General features: G+C 37.5%; 1 protein-coding gene across 1 annotated transcript in view; it reads right to left on the reverse strand.

Moving 5' to 3' along the window:
- RFTN1 (raftlin, lipid raft linker 1) overlaps nucleotides 1–24,326 on the reverse strand; it is a 99,544-nt gene that overhangs the window by 23,002 nt on the left and 52,216 nt on the right. Inside the window, exons 4-6 of the mRNA XM_074574983.1 lie at nucleotides 22,594–22,702; nucleotides 8,290–8,713; nucleotides 4,054–4,257 (exon numbers count right to left, since the gene is read on the reverse strand). Of these exons, the coding sequence (XP_074431084.1) occupies nucleotides 4,054–4,257; nucleotides 8,290–8,713; nucleotides 22,594–22,702 (737 nt within the window). The remainder of the gene's footprint in view (nucleotides 1–4,053; nucleotides 4,258–8,289; nucleotides 8,714–22,593; nucleotides 22,703–24,326) is intronic.

Raw genomic sequence — 24,326 nt, forward strand, 5'->3', positions numbered from 1 at the left:
CTAAGGCAAAGGAGGCACTGAATATCTGCCTTATCTAGGTCTGTTGTCACTAAATCACCCACTCCAATCTATCTCTCTCTTTTAGATACCTGATGTAGGATGAGGTGGATCACAACACAAATCCTACTGACTATATTGGTCTAGGCCTAGATCTCCATTGACTATAACAGCACTTTTGGGTGACAACTCATATGCAGATACTTGCAGGGCAGATGCCCACATTTATTCAGCTGAATCTTTCCTAACCTGTCTACAAAGATCAGCCACCTAAAGCTTCAGAAGCGAGTTGGTCTTTCCAGTTTCCACTGTTTCTCATGCAAGGTATTTCCTGATTCTGATGCAGTTGTATTCTCTTGTGTCTTGGTAATCTCTTGTTTAACAAGGCTTAGTTCCTGGAACTTAGCCTACATTAAAAAAGTCTTTACTAATTTCAAACATTAGTTCATTTGCAATAGGGCAGTATGGAATGCCAATAAAGCAAACCATTTTGACTTCGCTGTTTGTGGTTATCACTTCCCAATCTCTACTCTTTAACTGACATAACTTACCTCTTTCTTAAAGAAAAGGGTCTGAACATAAAGGTTACAATCACTGTCCTTCCTCTGAAAATCTTCCATTACCACTGAATTTTTTATTAAGGTATCCTACTGTGCACAAAAAGCTATTTTCACTGGGTTGTATAAATATTTGATGTAGCTCGGTTGACAAAAAAAGCTATTTTGATGTTCTTGCTTCTGATTTACAAGAAGTACATGGGAAAAGATTTCTTACTTTACCATGACAGCTTTCCTAGTGGGCAAAAATTTTCCCCTTTTTGTCTTTGAACTACAAATCCCCCTTATCTAGGAAATTAACCTTTAGGCTGTTGTTGCTCTCAATGAGGAAAATTACCTATCTGTGGCTTTATGTGGCATGTGACCTGAACGTTGGCCTTTGCTTCATATTTGTATTCCTCCCTCCTCTTGAATCTTTTCACCTTCAGTACACACAGATAAAAATAATTCCATATGGATGATAAAAATCCCAGTCACTTCAGTGAATAAGGTGACTATAATTGGCCAAACGCATCACTGGTTCATCTCTGTCAGAGGCAGTGCAAATATAACAGAGACCATCAATCTGACCCTCTAAAAAATGCCTGTGTCCCTCTTCCAAGCAACTCACATTTTTATTTCATTGTCTTTGTCTTTAAGTACTGTCAATGTTTTCTGGTTGGTTGCCTGGCTTTTTCTAAGTTCGAAAGGCAGGAAATTCACAGACGGAATGGTAAAACAAATACAAGGATGCCAGACATTTAAAGACCTGCAGTTCAAAATGACTAAAGATGAGCAGGCTTGTGATTACTCTGTTAAGGCATCAAAACATAACCTTAGCTTTGACTCTTCCTCCCTCCTCACTCTCACGTTCTCACAGTGCTGATCGGAGACTTGCTGTTATAGGGAAGAAAGAGATCCCACTGTTACATCCTTTCCATTTGCAGTGGTATTAATCTGCAGCTTGCTGCTACAGTCTCCACTTCTCACTAGAAGAGGGCAAGGGTGAAGTCCCATGATCACTTCAGATCACTAAGCAGGACCAGTTTACACCCAGGACTACAGGCACAATTAGCAATGACATGAGTTAGATGAAAAACATCAGCAAGTAACTGAACTCCAAATTTAAGCAACTGTTATTTGTCAACATCTGTGAACATTCAAGGGCCAAGGAAGCTGCTGTTTCTAACTTACTAGCAAAATCTGAATGTATGGTGTAACTCTGCGTGGTTTACATATTGTAATTTGAAATTGCATTATATTTCTGTTTATAATTATCTGGTACAATAAGCAAAAAGAAAGAATTGTTATCAGTGAAGTTTAGAACTCTTTTAAAGGCTAATTAATAAACTGTTGGCAGAAGGAAGAAACAGATTTATGACTACTGACAATCTGGAAATCTTCACTTCATTGGGCATTCCAAGGACATGGGGGAAAAGAAGAAGATAATAACCCTGCTTTTAAGTCTAATAAGCAAAATAATGAATTCGTACTATAAGCCAAAGAGAAAACCAGCCCTCAGAACAAAGAAATGTGATATAACCAATTAAAGAAAGTATCTTATTACCTTAATTTGGAAGAGGATTAAACGGTGAATAAAAGACCAGCTATGAAGAGCTGGACAGGATGCCATAAAGGACTAGACAAAAGTAAGGAGCTGAGAAGCCCTCAGCCCACTCTTTCTTCCCTCCTCCCTACCCTGGGTTGTTTCATACTCATTGGCATATGAGTGAAAAAGCCGTTCTGTTTCTCTGCAGCATAGGAAAATTTTAGAATTTAAATCATAAACATTTCACTGCAGCTGACAGCAACTTACAGATGTTCTTAGCAAATGTTCTTCTAAAAACATGTTCACGGCGTCTTAACATAAGTGTTCTAATTAATACACTTTTAGAAACCTTAACTCTGAGCTTTTTGACTTCTAAACCTGTTCTTCCTGTAACTGTAAAACCTAATAAAAATGTTTATTAATTGTTCATTTTCAATCTCTCATCTAACTTAATCCGGAATCTGACCACTTTTATACAATTCGTTGTCTTGTTTATGTTGAAACTTTACTGCCATCATTCAAGCCTACTCTATCTATGTCCGTAGGCAGTTATCCAGCACTCCCCACTCTGGTATCCAAGTACACGAACTTCCCCCAGGCGTCTGTTATGTAAATGAACTTTAGAAGTTTAAATAACAGAAAAATGCTGTGTTTAAAGCATTTTAGAGAGCACTGATAAGCAGTTTTTATTAAAGAAAACACTGAGCCTGATAGAGCCAATTAAATTTGCCTCTATGAGTTGCAATTTATACACATAAAGTAAATGAACATTTGTTTTTAAGCAAGTTAACTAGCAATTACAAGGCTTTCCAGGAAGCTGTGTGAAAGCATTCCATCAGCTGAACTTTAGACCTTCCTTTTTTGCTACTTGCTTGCAAAATGAAAAATTAGGATTGCCTGTTAATTTCCTGATTGACTTTTACCAGAATCGACTCACATTACTGTGTTTTATTATGGATCCTGGAATTCTGACCAGCAGCAAAATGGAAAGACGATGCTCTGGAAGCAGTTCCCCTATAATTTTGAGGCACAAACCCATGAACCTCAGTAGCATTGCCCAATCTACGGGTTACCACATTCCTTTTGAAGAATGCAAAACAAACCAAAATTAGGTGAAAGATTCAGCCATAAGCACTTTAACCATGAAGTATACTAGTCACAAAATTTTCCAGTAAAATTAATCCGGCTGTAACTTCAACAGTTTTATGTTTGAGTACTTCCCGTGGTTTGTTCTCATGGTCCCTTGGTTACATCTCTCACATCCCTACTATGCACCAAAGTCTTTCTTTGTACAGCAGGCTTGTCTTCAGAGACACCATGGTGGCCACGAGTGTAGTACAGATTGGCTACAGTATTAAGCTGGATTCAGTGCCACATTTTCACAACATGCAAAAATCTGGTTTTTAATCTTCTCTTCTGAATTTAAGACCATCATTTAACCATCACTTATATGAACATACTAGCTAGGATGAAACAAACATAGAAGACAATTTTATAAAACACTGTGCCATCAAGGTGGAAAGGGTCTCTGGAAGAACTGGGAGTAACTGACTACACGTTGGCCAGATGGAACTGGAGGGTCCTTACACTGACCTGCAATCAGCCCCCACCGCACTGTGTAGCCGGACAGCTAAGAGGAAAGCCACTCTTCCATTTAAGTCATCTGCTTTGCAATCTTATTAGTTTAATTCATTTTACTTGGTACTGTTTATTAACTCTGTGTATTTCTGCAATTACAGGGTCATCTCTAGTATGTTTATAAAATACAATACATGATCTGTTTTCCTTATTCAAATGCCAAAATATTTCCTGTGCTTTCATTCCATTTCACTGAAACAGGCTGATCTAAACCGAATCTGCCCCAAGCCTATATTAAAGCACCTCCCAAATGTCTTCTCTTCAAAGATAATGGCCTCTATTAGAGGAGAAAGGAAAATAATCACAGCATAATGCTTTCTGTAATTTCCATACCATTTACCATTCCAAGGCTGAAGATGGCATTTACCAATGAGCCTCCTTTCCTGAAGTGATCTGTCATGTGCTCCAGCCAATTTGCTTCCAAGCTGTTGACGGTCTGCCCATTCCTGGAGATCCTCATAGGGATAGTCACTGTATAATACTGGCTGCATCTTTGTGGGGTTTTTGGCTTGTTGAAGAGAGCGAAGATCTCTGCTTCTACCAAAAAGTAAAAAATGGAATAATGCAACAACTACTTTATGATATTTCAGCTAAAACAACATATAACCCACTGTTTGCCTTTGCCTGATTACACTGTGCAACTGCAAAAAATACTTTGGGATATGGTTATCTCCTTAAAACATTTCTGAAGTGCCCAACACAGTAGGGTCCCCAAACCCAATACAGTATTTTGATTGCTGTTGAAATATTTGTTACTAATTATAGATTCACTGTTGATAATAAAACATTTAAAGACAGAAATACCTGAGTACTAACAGGCCATCCCCCTACTGGAGTTATCAGTGTAAACCAAGATAGGAAAACATACTCCACAAACTGCTTTAAGTACTGCAGCAGTCACAAAATCACTAAAAATTAATGCACAGAGTACCTTTAACTTTCTACTGAACGAGATGTTAAAAGAACTGTGACACTGAGGACAGTTCAATACAAAATCTTATTGCAAATTTAGAAGGAACTGCATTCAATAGATCATGGCAATTAAACTAAAGTATTCAATAACTTGGTTTTGATAATACAATGGCATGGGACCAACAAGTAGTAGCCTCATCTGGAGGAAATGCAATGAAACATTACTGTAGAGACGTCACTAGCTGGCTATTTGATTTACTGTGGTTATTTGATTTATATCTGAGCCAAGATGAAACATTAACACAACAGTAAACAAACTTTGAAAGTGGAATTGTGAAGAGTTGTACAAATGAGGACATTTTCCGGACTCTGCTCCATACCTCCTCTAGTATATCGTAGGAGCAGTTAATGTAGGCTTACCATCACAAAAAAGTCACTGTTGACAGCAAAGCTGAGCTTTCACAGCCCTAAAATTGGAACAAGTGCAGATACACCTTCCAAATTCTCAGATGGGTACAACCATCAATAGAATTACCGATAAAAAATTTTTTTGACATTAATATTTTACTTATTAATGGACATGGAAATCAATGGTAGAATTTCTATTGACTTCCAAATGCCAAAAATTCTCCCAAAATAAACTAAGATAAAACATCATATGAAATTCATTCATTCAATAAGCTCCTCTTGTTTCCAAGTTATTATATTCTAATCTCAAGTATTAAGGTAAAGAAAGAGATTTCAAGAGAAATGTTAAGACTGCTCTCTAACAAACGTCACTGAGCAAGTGGTGTGTAAATTGAAAAAGATATTAGAAGGCAGATGCTCAGAGCCAGGCTGGCACCACTTGAAGAAGACAGCAGGAAGCTCACGATATAACCACACATGAAAGAGAGACCTAATGATCTCAGACATGAACCATGATTCAAACAGAGTAGAAAGGAATAAATTGTTGACAAGAACCCTCTTGCTGCTTACCACTTGTTTAGAAAGAACAAAATTATGATAATCCTAACTCAGAAGAGCATACACAGAAAACTTCTATGATCGTTTTGATTCTCATCCCCTAAATAGACTCATGTTGAAAATGAAGATCTTCTCAGTGTATATGAAGACTTCATATTAACAATAGTAAATCATGGAATTGGAAAACCATAGGGAGATGATAAATTGGATTTGACACTAGGCTGTTGACAACATGCTTTTAAGATGTGCGGGAGTGTTTCAGTGATTGACCTTGTTTGTCACCATTATTGAGTTTAGTACCTCAGTCCTAACGACCATTCAAGTCACTATTGACAAGAGTTTTCACTGCTGAAGTATGGACAAAGACACCTTTGGTTTGGTTCTAGGTAACATGGCACTTTTGGACGTACCATTGGAATATCTGTGCCTTGATCACAGGCAAATAATTTTCAAAACTGCTTTGAAGAGCCCTTTAATAAAAGAAAAAGGGAATGAGCGCTACAAAACATTCAGGAAAAAAATGGAGAAGCATAAAAATAACACTTGAATAGTATAAAACCTAAAATAAAGAACAAAATTAAGATTCCACAAACAGTAAGAAATATTACATTTTTTTTCTGAAGTTTTATGTAGGGCAGATGGAGTTCAAGAGTGGTAACTTCCTATGGAATAAGTAGGCTAACTGGAAAAGAAAAACACCTGATGCTTTCTATCTTTATGTTCCCAAGGAAGGATGGAGAACTGCTGCCAAAGACTGAAATACATTTTCCATGGGAGGAAAAGGCAGTGCTGTAATAACAAAATTTCATACAAGAGTAATAAAGAAATCAGCAATGTTGTACAGGCAATAGATTTGGGAAAATCCTGCTATAGGTGAATTGCCACATAAAACTGCCTTCTCAGAACTTCAGTCTTGGAAAGTATTTGCATAACTCACCAATTAAAAAAACTGTATGAGAAATAAGTAAAGCCAAAAAAGCACTCAGAGAAAGAAATACAAATGAGGAAACTAAAGGCATTTTTAAAATAAAACCTCTTCTCTGGCAAATCAGCAGCTCTAATAAAATCCTGGGGTGTTACAGACAGATAGAAGTTGGGAAGACTGGAGGTCATCAGCTTCACATTAGGCAAAAATATTAAGAACAGGATTACTTGTAGCAAAAGGTATCCGCTGTTTAGTATGGAGAACAGCATCAAAAAGATTATTAAACTTGCTTGGTTAACTCTCTCAAAGACAGCATATATAAAAAGAGAAAGAATTGCTCTGATTAGACTTGGAGATAACTAATTTAGAACTATAAAACCAAGAGAGGTTTTATAATGTGTAAGATTCTAATGTAAACCAGAACAAATTACTAAAATAATAGCTATGCTTTGACAAGATCTGGCTGCCTCCTTGCCCAACAAAAATTGAAGAAAGTATGGCGAAAGGTTACTGGAGTGTCGTCCAAATCTGATGGCAAAAAGCTACTTACACCAAAATGCAACGGAAACCAAGACAATAGTCCAAAGAAGGTACAATGCAAAAGCATTCTCAGTCCTACATACAAAATCCCCAAAGGGGTAAGATTGTTTCACTGATTCTATGTAAGATATAAAGAATAGGGATAAAATAAAGTCAAGGACAGTACCAGGTGAAAGAAATATAGATGGAATTTTCTTACGTAATTTGTAGCTTGAAGGAAAGTAAACAAAGCAGTAAGAGACAAGAGTGTACACACTGTTTTCTAGGATTTAAGCAAACATAGGAAAGAAAAATATTTTGAGGTTTAAACTGGAAACGGGACAAGAATATTTTTTCTGATGACTTTTCATTTTCTAAATTACTCTGGTCTACATCCTATTTTGAACTACAATTCCTGCTACTGAAGGAACCTCCAAGCAACAAACACCTTAAGGAGGGTATTTTGTGACCTCAGCTGAGACTTTTGTTTTTAGATGTATACCTGAGGAGAATTACGTCAAAGAGATGAAAGAAAGAAAACTGGTATATGAAGAATAATCTTACAAAAATATGAGAACTGGAAGGCAAATTATGAGGAGCACCACTACCAAGAGGACCTTTACTGTGAATTAGCAAACATGAGCCATTAACAAAGTAACTGCTGCTTTCCAGTAATTACAATTGTGACTGCAGCATTGACCCCAGCCTGACCATAGGATACTAGGAGACTTCAGAGTGCAGATCACACATATTCCTGCTATTCGTGATGTGGTTTAATTTCAGCTGTCTGTTCACCTGCTACAAAGGGGCTAACTGTGGTAAGGCTTTGTGACTTACTCCTTCTATTGCTGCAAAACCTTGTCAGGCAGATCAGCAGCGCTTTTTGTTCAAACCGACAAAAAGGATGCAAAGATCAAGAGCTCTCAGGATATCAAAACAAATACAAAAAAGAACCAATTCAGTTGAACAGCAGACAAAAATAAGTCTTTACACTCAGGCATACACATGGGCCGTAAGAAGGTTGCACCTGCTCATACCATGTCTTCATTTGCCACCTGACTTGTCTCAGTCATTGTGAACTGTGTAACCACGTTGAAATCAGGTTAAGTGGCTCATTTGATGCATTTTTTCTTCGCCATTACAGTGGTAAGGTCCTCCCCACATCCCCACACCCCAAAGCAGCTGGGAACATAATTGAGGCAATTTTAACTCGGCTTTTACGTATGAAAGGTCACTACAATACTTACTGCCAGTAAGTGGTTTTAAGTGTCGTGCTGGTGTTTCATTCTCTGCAAGTCCATTCGGCTTGTCTGCTGCTTCTCTTACACTCGGGTTCACTTGTTTAAACTGTTCTTCATTTCCCTTCGCAGACTTGAGATTCAGTTCGTCAGTAGCCTGTCCTTCACTTCTCCAGCCCTCCCTGGATGTGTCACATTGGTCACCACTTTCCTCACTCGGTGCTGGAGTATTGCATCCATTAATGCCACCTATTTTCTCGCCATCCGGTGAAGCATGATCCTCGGGACAATTTGAAACATTTTTATTATCTCTTGATTGCACAGAGTTGTTGCTGGCGGGTGTCAGGGAGGCGCTGACAAGACAGTTCTTTTGGGAATGGTACTGAGGTATAATTCCAACAAATTTCAAGCCTTGACTTGCAGCATCTTGAATCTACAAGTCAAAGAAGATTAGATTTTTAACTGTCAAGCTGTCTTAGCTAAATAGAAATACAGAAAATAACACCCTTCAAGGCAGCTAGCATGTCATTTTGCTACTTTTGTCCACTACCACAAGAAATTGTCACGTTACATTTACATAAAAACCTACATTCTAGATAAGCAGGTTGACAAGTTTCCTAAACTGTCCGAAAATGTAGAAGTGGGAAGGAAAAAAAAAAAAAAAAAAAGGAGAGAGAAAATGCCTACGTATGTTGTATGTTTTCACAAGGGATAAAGTATCTGAGTGAAAATTTTGTTTAAGCTAAATTACCAGAAGTGGTATTACTCACACAAAGTTTTAGTATCAACATTATGAAGTAAGGGACTTAATAGGACTTAATATTACATCTTCTCTGTATTAGGTATGTGATTATGACATTATGCAAAAAAATGTTAATTCTCTCTGTTATACGCACCATTATAACAACAGTTGTAACACCATTATAACAACTCGGAATAGAAAAAGGCATGAGATGAGCTAAGAAGAAGACAAATGGAAACTTGGAGGTGCTATTATTAATCCTTTACACTTTAGGTAAAGGAGGAAAATGAAGGAATCAAATCGCAATAGATCCTAAGAAAAAAGCATTGGACTAGTAGCAATGACAATTAGATAAAGCTGGAATTAACTAAGGAAGGTTTGAGATGAAGCAGAAAGAGAAATCTCTTTTAAGCAGACTCAGCACTACGGAGGCACCATCCATTTGAGTCACCAGCCTCTAACTCCTCAAACCCAGGAGAAGCTGCAATGAGAGCCAGATTTCTGTGAACACATGGGTGTCTGCTGATTCATTTATCAAAATCACCCACCAAAAAGGAAAGTTTTCCATGTAATGTATACCCTTCATATAATATAAAGTGTAAACACACATAAATATTTCAAAAAGAAATGCTTTCAGAGTGGAGAAATAATTTCACTTTCTCTGCATACCATGTAATTCTAGAGAGTTAAGTGTCCTAATTATGTCCAAGGTTCAATTTAGTATGATCTTATGTGAAACAGTTCAGGCCTTTTTTTCAGCAGCAAATAAATAGGAAGAATCTTGTACTTTTTTTTTTTTTCTTTTTTAATCTAAGAGGAAGCTCATTTCTGCATCTTCCCTACCCAGTTTTTTGGGGTTTTTTTTTGGTTTTTTGTTTTGGTTTTTTTTTTTTTAAATGAATCATCTGCTTCCTGGTAACGTGTTACTGTTCTGAACACACAAACCTACAGATGGTACCTGATCAACAACAAGAACTTCCTCTTTCAGACCACTATTTTATTTTCCATATTAAATTAACTCTTGATTTCGTGATCACAGGAACTTGAGCAGAGCTCTCCAGGAAACAAAGGAACGGTCTTCACAGGTGTTTAGCCTGGCAAACATGGGATGCTGACTTAACTAAAGCTCATCGCTAAAGAGGACAATAACCTCCAAATAAAAATACTGCCATCAGTATCCTGATCAAACGAATTTCTGTCTACAAAGAAAGTTAGCATGTAAGAAGCTTGTTCAGAAAGGTTTAAGTGAATGTCAATGATAGATGCATTCATAACATGCTTAATGGTCCTGAACCCCTGATGTAATTTTACAAATACTTTTTGACACAGTCAATGATCGAGTTGCAAGTTCAGTTCATTTCTTATCACTAATCTACAGACACACCATTACATTTGACTAGTAGGTTGCAGGGCAGCTAATTATAGAAATTTAAACTAGTATGCAACTGTTAAGAGTTTGAGGATAGTACATGTGTAGTTATTATACTGGTCCTAGTTAATAAAGACTGCTTGTCAACCTATACCAGACTCTCCCACACTGTGATTAGGACAAGAACAGCTTTCACAGGTATTGTAGCAATGTTTTACAGTCTTGGCTCTCTCAAAAAAAACATGTTTGTTTTAAGGAATACCTGATCCTAAGGTTTTTCTTCTGAGGTTCGTTCTCAGAATGGAAACAGGAGGAACTAAGGACTGAATGACAGTCTAAGCTGCACAGGCCTAATAGTTTAGCAGAAAGACTAGGAAAAACGACTGTATCTTCAAGGCCCTTTCCCAACAAATTAATCGGCAGTATACAGAATACAAAATCTTATTTAAACCCGTATTTCAAATTTTCCCAATTACATAAGGGAGAACCAAGCATCCCATTATTTTCAATAAAGCCAGTTTAGCAGGAAATGTTACATCAACGCTGCAATGTAAGCTGCAGAACAGCAAAGTGATGTATCAGCAGACACAAACAGTCTTTCCTTCCAACTTTCCACAAAACCATGAAGAGGCTAGATCACGTAATAAATAAAGTATAAAGCCTGAACATCTTCAAACTACAAAGACAATTTGATTTTTTCAGCATCCTATTGAGAGCTTAAATAGTACAAAATTTTAGTTGCCTTCACTTCCAGAATGAACTATGCCATCCAGTATACACCACATTTTCTGTTTCCTGTATTTGAAATATCGAATATTTGAGTTATAAAAAACAAAAACCCAGACTTAAACAAGCTCAAACCTCATTACCGGAACAGGTCATGCCCAGGAGCCACACAGGGCAGAAAGGCTGTTTCTACCAGCCACCTGGGGGTTTTGGACCCTTTGAGGCATCCTGTGCTGGTACACACAGACAGGGATGTCTGTTCCAGCCTTTTGGGAAAATATCTTAGCAGATGAGGTGCTGGGAATCAGTAAGTGGGCAACACATGGGACAAAGCAGGGGTAAGGGTGAACTGAATGGGAAGAACATTATGCTGCTCTGACATGGTCACCCAGAATATATTCCAGATTGGATAAATACTACAATTACTTGCCTTTATGTGCCAGTTTAGAGTACTAACAAAGAGTACCAACAAAGGTCCTTCTCATACCATGCTGTATGACTAAATGAGAGGAAAAAGCATAAAAAGCAGAGCAACTGCATCTCCACCACTTACCACATTGGAAAAAAAGCCAGATTAAAAATACCCTTACCTTAGGTGATCCATACTAATTTCAGTTGTTTTACTGACCTTTTTTGTATTTTAAATACACTACATACTTGCTCTTTACATTTTGGGAAATCTTTAAAAGGGAAATTCCAACAAAATTTACGATAATAATAATAAATTGTTTGGTTCTTTCCCCGGATAGGAACAGAAACATTATTATTGCCTCATAAAGTGCTGTTTGGATGATACTATCCACAAATACAAGAACAGGTCTCCATCACAAAAGATGTTATTGTTCAACAACAGAAGCAGAATTTCACTCATTTATTTCGACCTGGAAAAACCCCCAAGTGGGTACACACACATCAGTTTATAACTGGCTTGCAACAAATTGGATTTACGCCAGTTTAAAAATAGAACCTGCTTAAAGATGGGGTGAAATTTCATGTGTACAGAGGGCCGAGGCAGCTAAAGAATTTAATGTCATCCCTACAATTTGCTTGATTAGAAACCTGGCATTTTCCCTGAAGGGAAAAAAATGACAGATTTAGCCTTTGCTATCTGTGAAATAAATATCAAATCTCCCACTAACTCTAGCAGGAATAGGAACAAGCACCATATCCAACCCTGATGTCGTTACCTTAATTGAATTTTAGCTGGGGCACTTGTGTTAACATTTCTTAACAAGTATGAAGTGTTATTGTTTATTTCAGAACTGACTGACCGCTATTTTTATACTGCTTTTGGAAAAAAGGAACCATCAGCAGCACAAAGCAGTGTCACTAAACATTATGTTGATGCAGCAAATTTACGTCCCATCTTTTTAAATACTTCTGGTACTCCTGACGGCTCCCTGCCTCATTAGAAAATGGCTGACAGCCTAAATATCTGTAAAACCACACCTGACAACAGTATGGCTGAATGATGAAATCCTCTTTTCTGAAAACTACTTGTTTTTAAACTGTAGGCCTCACAACCATGAAAGACGTGCAGAGGCTCCAAGTTGAAAGCTCATTTTGACCAGCTGCATACAGGTTTTCTTTTCAAATCTATTTAGAATAAAGACATTTGGCAAGTTCATTGTACAGTCCACATACTGTTTGTGATTCTGCATTTCTTGTTGCATTATCAGCTCCGTAATAATCTCCTATTCATAGCAAGCATGATGGTATTACTTATAAATACATAAGCTCAAGGATATAGATCCCATGCTGAACAGAATCATATACTTTTGTCAGCTTTAGTAATTGCTTACAGGGAGATTCTATGCGTTTCTCCCATGGGATGGCACACAGAAAATCAAACACTTCCTGCAAGCTCAGGATAGTATTCCACCCACATCAATAAACATGGGAAATAATGCACAGCGATTTAATAATGAGGATCTCTCTCTTGGATAAGGATTTTCAAACAAATTATTTAATAAGACAAGTGCTAGGAATTTCTGTTAACTCTGGTATGCCAGGAGCTGGACATCTTTGGGATGCACCCAGAGGAAAAGCAGTTTTACTAATGTCATCAGGGCGCTCTAGTTTATAGCAGCCCTAAACGGTCTCAAGGCTCACACTTCCTGATGAGCTGGAAAAAAACTCCTTCAAAACCTGAGCATTAGGACCGAAGAGTTCATTACGAGGTTTGCTATATGGTTCATGACATAATAAGGTACAGAAAGAATGACATAGCAACCCCGTAAAAGGGACTGCTAATATAAAACCAAACAACAGGGACAATTTATAAAGAGCACACATAGCAAAAATGCTCTTGGAGAAAGGACAACGTTCTCTGTGTGCAATGAACTGATTTTCTGATGGTCAGATGCATTTAGTTAGCTCGGCAGCAAACTAAGGGAGAGACTGCTACTTAGTCCTACTGATGGGAAAACATATGGCCTCTGAAACAATAGCTGGGTTAATTTTGCTCAGAGCTATCTAAAACTTTTTTAAGCCAAGCATAAGCTGTCCTAGCCAGTAAAATAAATTCTTGTCTGTCCGTCTGTTTATTTGGTTTCTAAAAGAACAACTTTAGAGGCATTAGACCTCATAATGTGTACCAGAAACAAGATCACTGTTATTTTTCTACGTTCTTTTTAGGATTCAAGCAAATCTCTTTTGACAACAGATGTAGCATCCCGGATCTTCATGCAAAGAACATCATCTTGTGGTTTGAGGGGAATGCTATGTACTGCATACCAGGAGTTGGAACTGGAAAAGGATGTTCAAGACATACTCTTCCAACTGTGTCCTCCTTCATTAATATTTAGTACTACATGTTTCATCACAAATACCGAACATCCCCTTTCCAGTTTGTTCATTTCTGAAAACAGATGTTTAAAATTACGACAGGCTTTTAGTTTGCCTTGGATATTTTCTGTAGGTCTCACATGCTGCTTCCTGAGAAGACAGCAACAACAGTCATCAAGAGTTTACTGCTTATTTTAAAACCAATTAGGCTTAGCTAATGTTCTGAAGGAGGGGTTTAGTTCTTTCTAAACAACTCTAAACTTTTGTGACTTTGGCAGTTTTGCATCTCTAGTACTAAGTACAAAAAATGACAATTCTACTTATCAAAGAGCAAAGCAGCAAATGCTAATAATTTCTCTCAGTCCTGTTAGTCTGAGACTCTATTTCACTACTTGCAGATTTCCAAACTGTGCAACCTTTCTGACTAGGACGCTCTGTCATTTAAACCTGTACTTCCCGTGCATTTTTAACCTTTTCCAGTCTGCACTCACCAGTTCTGAATTTGAGATAGACAGTTCGTGTTCATACAAACGTAGCTTTTAGAAAGTCAAAACCCAGTCTGCATTCAGGCTTTCAAATTACCAAGTATTTTCACTGTCAATTACAAAAAATAGGCCATGAGGGATCAAACACTGGAGGGGTGCCTTGAAAAATGTTACCGTAATCCCAAACCACAGAGTTATCCTTTAAGCGGTGTTGTTAACTGTGTTTATATTGATACTTCCAATAAAAACCTTGACCAGAATTTTACCATTTGGGAACTTTAGATCTAAAGACTGTTAGAAAGAAGTTGGTAGATCCAAGAGAAGATAACAGAGTACAAAAACAAACCAAAAACTTAAAAACTAATTAGTTTCTTGAAGAAACAAATGTACGTTGCCTTTCCATCGTTGCAGTATACAGCCCATTCAACAGAACCATTGACTCATCACTTTAAGCTCTCGCTGTATTTGTGGTGGAGCAGAACTAGGCACTGAACAGGGAAAAGAAAACAAGCTTTGCCGTTTTACAACATGCTCACTGGTAGCAGCCTCCGCAAAAGGGAACTGAAAGCTACAAACAGAACAGGGAGAAATACAGGGAAGCAAGCAGCTACTGCAACCTACTGCTATGCCGAATAAAACAGAAGATAGGCTCTTAAGACAGTGCTGCCAAGAGATATTAAGTTACAGTGCGCTATATGTCTCCTGCTACTGGAGCCAAGGCAAGGATGAGAGTAACAACTTGAAATTCCTTTTCAGCTTGCATTAGCTGTACATTCATTCCTGAGAACAATATAACCACACTAAACATGTAGTGCAGCGTGGTGCCAAGTACACTTGTTCCTTTCAGCATATCTCACTAGATGACAGGTCTCGAAACCATACTGTCTCATCCTCTGTGGTCTTGGGTGCGATGATTCTTCTCAAATTATTGTCTTATTTTAGCATCTGTTCCTTCACAGAGCTGGCAAAGGGCAAACATTGCTGGATACAGGCTACAAAGATTCAGTGACTGTGGTACCTGCCCAAAAGCCATGTAACATACCTATGTCCTCCCATCCTTGCCCTAAACTCTGAAAAGAAATCCTGAATTTAACCATGTCATTTAAGATTTATTCCCTAAAAATTGTTTTAAGACCTGGGATAAACTGCTATGAAGCAGCCAGCTATGCTCATTCAACTCAAATACTCTATATATGTTGTCAAAAAAAAGTCTGTAGAAACTCTGTCCCAAGCGCTTGCTCTACAGAACAGACATTTTCAAAACACAGGCCACGTCTTGTGCATGAATCTTTTGAGAGAAACTCCTACACCAATGGGTGAACATAAGCAAGGAGAAAATAAAGATTTATAGAGATGGATGGTTGCGTATTGTATCTAACAGACGTTTTAGCCGGATGAACATAATTCAGTATTCTTTGTAGAACATGAGAAAACAGTTGCTTATTTGTGATCAACTAGCACTAATGTGATTCAAAACTGGCACACAGGTTTAGTCCATCTCTGTCCTAAGCAACTAAAACAAAAACCTAAAAGGTTCACGACAACAGGAATATTTTAAAAATTAAGAATTCAGGATACAACTACAATACAAGTTACAGATTTTACATTTAGTTTACAGGGAACGTTTTCTTTTATCTTTATATAAACCAAAGAGTGTTTCTTTAGAATCGCATTGTTTCATCAAGCCATCTGTTACTCGTAGCCAAAATTACAATTTGAAAAATTTGCCCATATTTTATTTTAGCACAGTATAAAATATTATCATCTTTATTGTTATTTTTAAAAAAAGTTATTTTTCCCACCAGACAGAAGTGGGATCATTAAAAACATCAACTACATACTTTATAACATCTATTTTTATCTTGGTCAAGAGGATGACTCTGAAAGCTGCTGGGGGCAAAGGATTATAAAAGCACAACCAGGCTCCTGGGAGAGTCCTGAAAATAGTTTTGCAATGTTCATGGAAGATATATATCAACACCACTCTTACAGGGCTTAGTCTAAAGAACACAAGTTGAAAGAAGCTTAACCAGGAACAGATGTTTCCCTTCACACCAGGCTGTTTAAAATACAGTATATGCTATTTTTTACCGTCTCTTGTTATATATACACTTACAAAATGTTAACAAAATGCACTTTAATAAATATTATCACAGCAGATCACAAAGAGCAGAACTATTGATGTGGAGTTTCAACTTCAACTTCATGACCATATCTACTTCTAAGATCCAAATACTTCAAAATAAAATAGGCGCTCTGTTTGCACTGCAAACATGCAGAAAACAAAGCGGTCGGCTAAGTGCTCTGCAATGGTTTTCATTACAATGCGCTAAAGAAATAAATGTTGTATTGTTCTTTTGCAAATACCCTGGAGAGTGAAGGTTTTGGGGTGGGATTTTTTGGTTTGTTTTAAGGATGGAAATTATTTTAGAAGAGGTTGAGATCACATCTAGATAGTAATCTTAGGTAATAAACAGTACTCTAGAGGGGTCATTTTCTAGCCACAGAAGTAAATTTGAACTGCTTATTCATTTGAAGAACGATCCTCTGAGCAATATTAAAGACTCAATTCTCAATTTTTCCCCTCTTCTATCTTTTACTGCCACCTGCTCTGACTTTATACCCTACAGGAAATTTCTGAACAGGCCAGCTAAACATATCTAAAGTAAAGAATAAGGTTTACAGTAACGATCCAAGGAGCCCTGGCACCAACAGAGCAATCAGAGATTTCACACAAGAGATCCTTGTAAGACTGCAGCAAGAGAGTCAAGAAATCCACCAACAGTCTAGTGCTCTTCAGAACGTGTAAGTGCATCTCTGTTCATTCTAAAAAAGAAATCTCAATGCAAAGATTAAGAGCTGAAGAAATGACAGACAAGAATGTGAGAAATACTGGAACAGCTATATAAAAAACAGTGTTTTTCTTAGCGATTGTAAGTAGAAGTAAAAATAATTACAAGATTAGCAATTTTCACATTCATTTTTTCTAGGAAACTGCAGACTTCTGTCTTCGAATTTGCCTGTTACAGTGTTACAAACACAAATAATTATAAACAGAAAAAGAACATATTATTATGGACAAATTTGTCCTATGACACTTTCTCAGCTGCCACATCTTCTTGCCATTTCATAGGTAGGTGCTGAAGAGAGTTTTAAAGTTGAGAGTTCAAAATCATTTAATATCACTTTCATACACTATATGGATATGTGAAGTCCCTTGTTTTGATCATGTAAGACAAATGGCAAAAAATATGTAGGAAATAAGTGAAGAGCCAAGTCTGGGCTGAATCACTCCCTTGACTAGGAACATCTATGGAAAAGGTTTAAAAAGTTTTTGAGAATTCATATAGGCATTCAGTTTTTATTTTATAGGAGAAACAGAAGTCCTCCTAAATACTCCAACCTTGCTTCTACCTAGCACCTTAAAAGAAGCAGGAGAATTCGGCTGCCTTTTAACAGCAATACTAATACAAAAATTCTTCACCAATTAGTGCCGTAACACAGATGACTCTCCAGAAAATGATGTGCGTGAACTAAGATAGCGGTTATCTTGACAACACCGAAACAGCCACAGGTGAATGGAGGCTAAAAACAAGAGAGCAGGGAAAGAAGCATCTCGGTAGTTTGATAAAAGCATCGATACGGAGAAACATGCAGTGAGACTGACCTGTGGTCCTTTGGGGTGTGTAGCAGTTCCTTACCCAACTGCTCAGCCAGTCTCCTGCCTGCTGCTCCCTCCAAAGGAGTGAGGGCAAATAACGGGCAGGGGCATCGAACCCCTCCAAGAAATGTCTCACCTTTCAGGAGTACACTCATAAGTTCAGCTACAGTTTAAACTAGTTGGTAGTAATGTGTATTACTTTCCAGTGTATAAACTAACACTTGAAACATACTAATTCCTCATACCAGTTCTATTCCTGATAACATTTTCTTTTTTAAAAGACATTTAGAAAAATTCCAGTAAATACCAGTTAATACCATATACTCCAAGGGCTCAAGAGGGCTCAAATTCATTAGATCTTTCAGCAATGTAGGATGAGAGGTCTTCATAGAAGTGTTAGTATTGTATGGCCTTTCTTTCAAAAGTCCAATTCCCTACACAAATTGCTTTTGTACCGGGGAGAACTGGTGGTCACTGTTTCAGATGTCAACTCTAGAACATGTACGAGGGTGGCAGTGTCCTTGCAATGTGTTTTGTTGGCATATTCTTCCCTGGGGTCCCACTTGCTCAACTCTGAGAGGTACCATCACTTCCTTGGCTCAGCAACGCTATTACTAGAAAATAAATGTCAATAAAAAAGTCACTACATTTGCAGGAGTCAAGATTATTTCTAGGGTACTCGGGACTACAGAAGTTGTTCAGAGGACCACTTAAGGGAGTGTTACTAGTAGCTTTTGAGCTAGTGCTGGTGATGGCATTTATATACTCTCTGAAGTTCACCAAGGCTGTGAACAGAGGGAATGGCAATGAGAAGATCCGACACTGTCTTATTCGGCAGATTTTGCTGCAAGATAAGCATTACACAGATGTTTCAAGATGGCAGTTGTGTTCCAAGCTTAACTGATCCACGTCTGAAAACGTAAAACCAATTATTCATCTGGATGGCCTTAGGTTTGTTGGAAGAAATTAGCCTAATTTCTGAGTCAAGTAAGGACAGACCATCAGGGAGAGGTCCTCATCTAGTCAAAAACACAAAAGGAAGATGTCTGCATTTGGATTTCAGTTAAGCTGTAGCGTTTTTAAACTACACTTTTCTGTGCTTATCATACTTCCCTAGGGAAGGATAACGAGCCCACACGGACAAGAAATATGAACTCTGCAATTGGGTCAGACTCAAAAAAAAATTTAACGTACATGAATTTCCTTCTGACAGAGCATTATTAAGCAGGCAACCAAGGATACAAAGATTCCCTTCCTAAATTTTGAAAAGTCAGAACTGGGAAGAAATGGTAAAGAAACTACCCTCCATTTGCTAACCTTCCACCAACACCACAAAGATGTGAACACAGGAGCAAAACCTTTTGCCCCTTACAGTTCTTCTAGAGCATGTAACTTAGATTGATGTGGAAAACAAAGGTCATGAGAAACATATTTGGCATTCATACATGACTGCGTATTCAAAATAACTCTTTTCTTGGGATGTCAGCCTAACTTCTCCTTCCCTTACTTGTCTCAGCAGATTCAGGAGAACACTCTCAGATGAAAAAAATGATAACAAGATACACAGAAATAAAGAGCAACTAAGGAAGCAATTAAAGGCTACCCTATTTTACATGAGACACAAGTCAAAGTATTACAAAATACAGTATCTTAGAAGTAACATCTTGCGAGAACTTCAGAATGATCTGAGCCACAGCAATCAGAAGTTAGCTTTGCTCATTAAAAAGCAGACGAGCAAGGCTTTAATCTCTGTTTTGCCTGAGAGCTAGACAGGAGTGCTAATACCAACACAGGAGTAAAGTACATACACAACAGTTAAGTTACTTCTTTCATTACCCAGAAATTAAATGACAAAGACATCATGGGACTGTTTGAGCTCTCTAGGGCACGTTGAGCTGCACTAGATCCACACTGATATGAAAGAACAAACAGAATGTAGTGATGTCAACATGATTTTAAGGTGTGTACCTCATGCAACATTACGTCCCCAATACTCAACTGTGTCCTGCCTCCCATGGCTCTTACCATGGTTGGAAACCACAGTGTTGGCAAAAATGTACAGGAGAGACTAGAGAACACAGACAGAGTCCCAGAGCGCAGGAGGATCTCAGCAACAGAACACAGGTTGGACCAGAGAGCTGCCTTTGGCATTTCTTAAATGTTTTATAGTCAACACTGTACTGAGGCGAGAAGCATTCTCCAGGTGAAATAACTTTCTTGTTTCTACTTCATTACTCTTAAACACTTATATGGAGTTACAGAAGAAGAAAAAAGGTACTACCTATGCTGTATACCACTGCAAAATTGATTTGTGTTTGCCGGGACCTAGCAGTTAATATTCAACATGACATACATTTTCAATGCAATAAAAAGTCAATTGAGAAAAGAAGTTATTAAAATCGCATCCTTGTTCAAACTCCATGTAAACAATAATTCCTCAGTAGTGCATGATGAAATTAATAAAATTAATTTTCTCAGGGTAGAGGAATTTTTTCTAGTGAATTCACAGCTGGAGAAAATTTTGACTTGTTATTTTGTTTTGAAAATATGGCTACTCTATTTGGTATCTTTTTAAAAAAATTTAGTAATTTGCAATGCAGTAAGATTGTAAACCTGTGCTAAAAGCCTCTGTTACGAAAAGCTCTGCGATCAAGGATTTGCCTATTCAATTACAACACTCTATTAACTTCAATTGTATTCCACAGTTCGAGGAATTCCAGGGTTGTTCTTTTTTGAAAGCAAGCAATTGCCCTCTCTAAAAGGTTTTTGTTACTACTTTCTTTGAAGAACATCCTTTATTTTTCATTTATTTTGTTTGTAAATATCTGTTTTATATGCCCTTAAAAGTAATGGACATTTTTGTTGCTCAAACAAATTAGTTAATATGACAATTAATTCCTACTCCCAAAACAAGTCCTGTTTCATGAGTTAAGATTTATATAAAAGTGTTGAGACTTTCATAATGTGTTTAATCAGATATAGACACAGCACACACCTGACAGCAACAGCTTCAAAGAACTTCAAATTTCTCTACATCAAATAACATCTGAGGATGAGCGACATACTCAGCCACAGAGAAACAGTAAATATACATTTTAGCTATTAAAATTTAAATGATTATATTTCAAAAAGGCATCTTCATAACCCCATAATCAAATAGCTTCTACCAACAGAAACACTTCCATGTCTAGAAAAGCATTCTAAAGAGTCTCAGAATTGGATATTTATGGAAATAAGCTGACTCCTGGATTGTCATTTTGTTTTCATGTTAGCCATACTGTTTCTGAAGTTACAAATACAAAGAAATTTTCTGTTGCCGTGATATAAAATTTTGCTACCAGTTGTGACAGATAAGTCTGTATTCCTAGTCTGACTCAAAGAACTGAAGAACAAAATCAAACATGTTGGAACCGGTACACAAGAACTACACCAGTTTTGCCTAAGTGTGAATACATTGACATAATCGAAGATAGTGCCAGAATAAAAGTGCAATACCACAATAAACCCTGAAACGAAATTCAGACTCAAACTTTGGAATATTAGTAAGCGTTCAGAAAAGTTCAGTTTGTTCTGATACCAAAATCTATATATCTTTAAGTCTGATGATGATGATCAGATACTCATAGCTGCAGTACTTTTAATCCAGTTTTTACAATTCATAGTAAAAAGGAAAGACTGAACATGAGTGCAGTCTGTCAAGCTAATACAGCCTGTGCTGAAATTTGTTCTACAAAATTTTCTTAGCTATCATCACTGCAAGATGGATTAAAGCTAGGAGAGTGTGCCTACTCAGGCTGGTCCTGTACCATGTGGCTAAGTAAATATAGCATTTAGTGCTAGTTTTTATAACACGCAATAGGACACAACAGATGCTGCAAAATTTGAAACATGCACAATGAATCTGTCTTCACTAAAATGGACATAACCTGCTAATTTCCAGTCTGGCAGAATATTACAGCATCAAAAATAATTTGAAAAAGAAAGCAACAATAAAGAATTGCAGGGTTCTTTTCAAATTCCCCAGTATGTGTAAAAGTTTAGTGAAAGCAACACTATTCTGTATGACAAAGGTATCTAGGTTACAAGTACCATTCTCCAACTGCTAACATCATGTGATACTGAAACAAAATGTAAATAATCTGGGGGATTCCAGGAGTTAATAGGTCTTTTAGCTACAGTACTATCCAAGGGGATATTTTGATGTTAAAATGGAAATCACCTATATTGTTTCAACTTCAAATATTTATACTGTTATGGGATTGTCTTCTACATTTGTAACTTAGTTGATATAATCTGTGAGAGGGCACTCTCCTGTGACACTACAAATCATTTTCTCATCGTAATATGGTCAAACTTGCTTCTCTCAAGAAGTATAATTGCCCTTAAGATAATTAAAATTACAAAAAACCAAATTCTAGTGCAGTGTTTCAATTGCACAAAATGTACACATATTCCTGTTGTCTGACAGAACTAGAAGCAGTAATTATAGTGCAAATAAAAGCATAGCGTGTTTTGGTTTTTGCTTTTTTTTTTTTTTACTCACTTTCTTAATAAAATCAGGTATCTCCTTTTTGTCTGAAAGTTGGTTTAAATAGGAGCAGCACTCTACCTCCAAGACATATCCTTCACTACGGACATCACCTTTTGGAGACCTAAAGAGACAGAAAAAAAGAATCAGTTTCTGGTCTTAATACTGGATACCCAAACATCTCCTTTATAAATATTTCCTACGGAGAGCTAACCTTCAGACAAAACTTCAGTTCCAGCACATTCACTCCATTGAGCTCAACACAGTTCTGACAAGCGGCAGCTACAGTGTCTCACGTACTTGCTAGGGAAGGGAATTAAACCAATGACTGTGGATGGTGGAGTGCCTCAGGGACTTCCAAATTTCTTTATCTGTCCAAGAAACGCTCTGTCAGCCTGGCATCTATGACCAACGCCAAGGAGATGCACAAGTGATGTAACTCAGAATATGCAGAAAGCAGGTTCCAATGCAATGGGATGACAGATGCTCTGAGCCCCACAGGGCAGCCCGAAGTGTTTCACAGACAGTAATTAAAGGAATCCCTTCTCTTATCTACCACCATTCTAAGTCAACATTTAAAAATCAGGGACTAATCAAAGTAGTCTATCCTTCAGTTTTACCTTATGCTTTGCTGTTGAGAAACTTAAAGCTATGTGTGAATCCCCTTCTCTTTCAGAAGATACTATCTCTTAAAATAATTCAAAGTGTATGGCATTTGACACATACATTGCTGAACAAACTAGTGCTGTGGAAACATGATATTGGTCAAAATATGCCAAGGGAAAGTTTGGAAGTTATCCCAAATGATCTTGAGAAACAGTCCGTAGGCGTGCACTGCAAAGCAGTGCTACTGAAGGCAGTTTTCATCTCCTCTGGACTCCTGTGAATGGAAACTGATAAGCCTAATCGATAGAGGTAATCTAGAGAATCATTTGTTTTATCAGTTCTTTAAGAGAACACACGGAGGAATGTACAAACAGAAAAGCTAGCCTTATTAACTCATGGGATTAGAAACAAAGTAGTGATCTTAACATCCTATATGCAGAATGAAAAGATCTAGTTTGAAGTAAAGAACTAACCCTGGCCAGCAGTCACTTGATGCGCTGGGTACCTACAGGACAGAAAGAAACGTGCAGAAGTTTGAATGCAGAGTGCTGAGGAAACAGCAAACAACAAAACAAGGGCTTTGCAGGCTTACCAAAGCAAGTCTGTGTAAAAGCCCTGTTCTGGGGACTGAGATAGTGACACAAGTAAAGCACGCTTCAGCTACAGATGGTCCCAGGGGCTTTCCCGAGACGCTCACATTTACTCAGAGCCATGAGATGCGTAGGCTGCTGACTGCAAACTGGCAGTGTGTTTCCTAGGCAATACTGCAGAAATTTTCTGAAGTATCACATGACGTTGTATTTTGTACTTTCACACGGGCTATACTCTCACTTCATTTCTCTTATGTCACATGTGGGACAGGCGGTTTCAGACTGTAAATTGTTTGGGAACACTGAAGTCCTTTCCATATTTGTTTTTTCCCTCCTTACTAGGTTCTTCTCATAACTTGTGGTCCCATTTTGCTCTTGGTTCTGGACAAAAATCTTAACAAAATGTTAGTGTCCATGGAAACTCTTCAAACATCTTTATAGGATTTACAGAAATCACTGCTGGGGGACTAAAAGCGGTCTACCCTCTACTCCTCTATAACAGTTGTACAGAAATTAATTTAAGCAGTAAAGAACAACTTTCTCAGGAAAAAA

This window comes from Larus michahellis, chromosome 2 (genome assembly GCF_964199755.1).
Source record: "Larus michahellis chromosome 2, bLarMic1.1, whole genome shotgun sequence".
NCBI classification, from domain to species: domain Eukaryota; kingdom Metazoa; phylum Chordata; class Aves; order Charadriiformes; family Laridae; genus Larus; species Larus michahellis.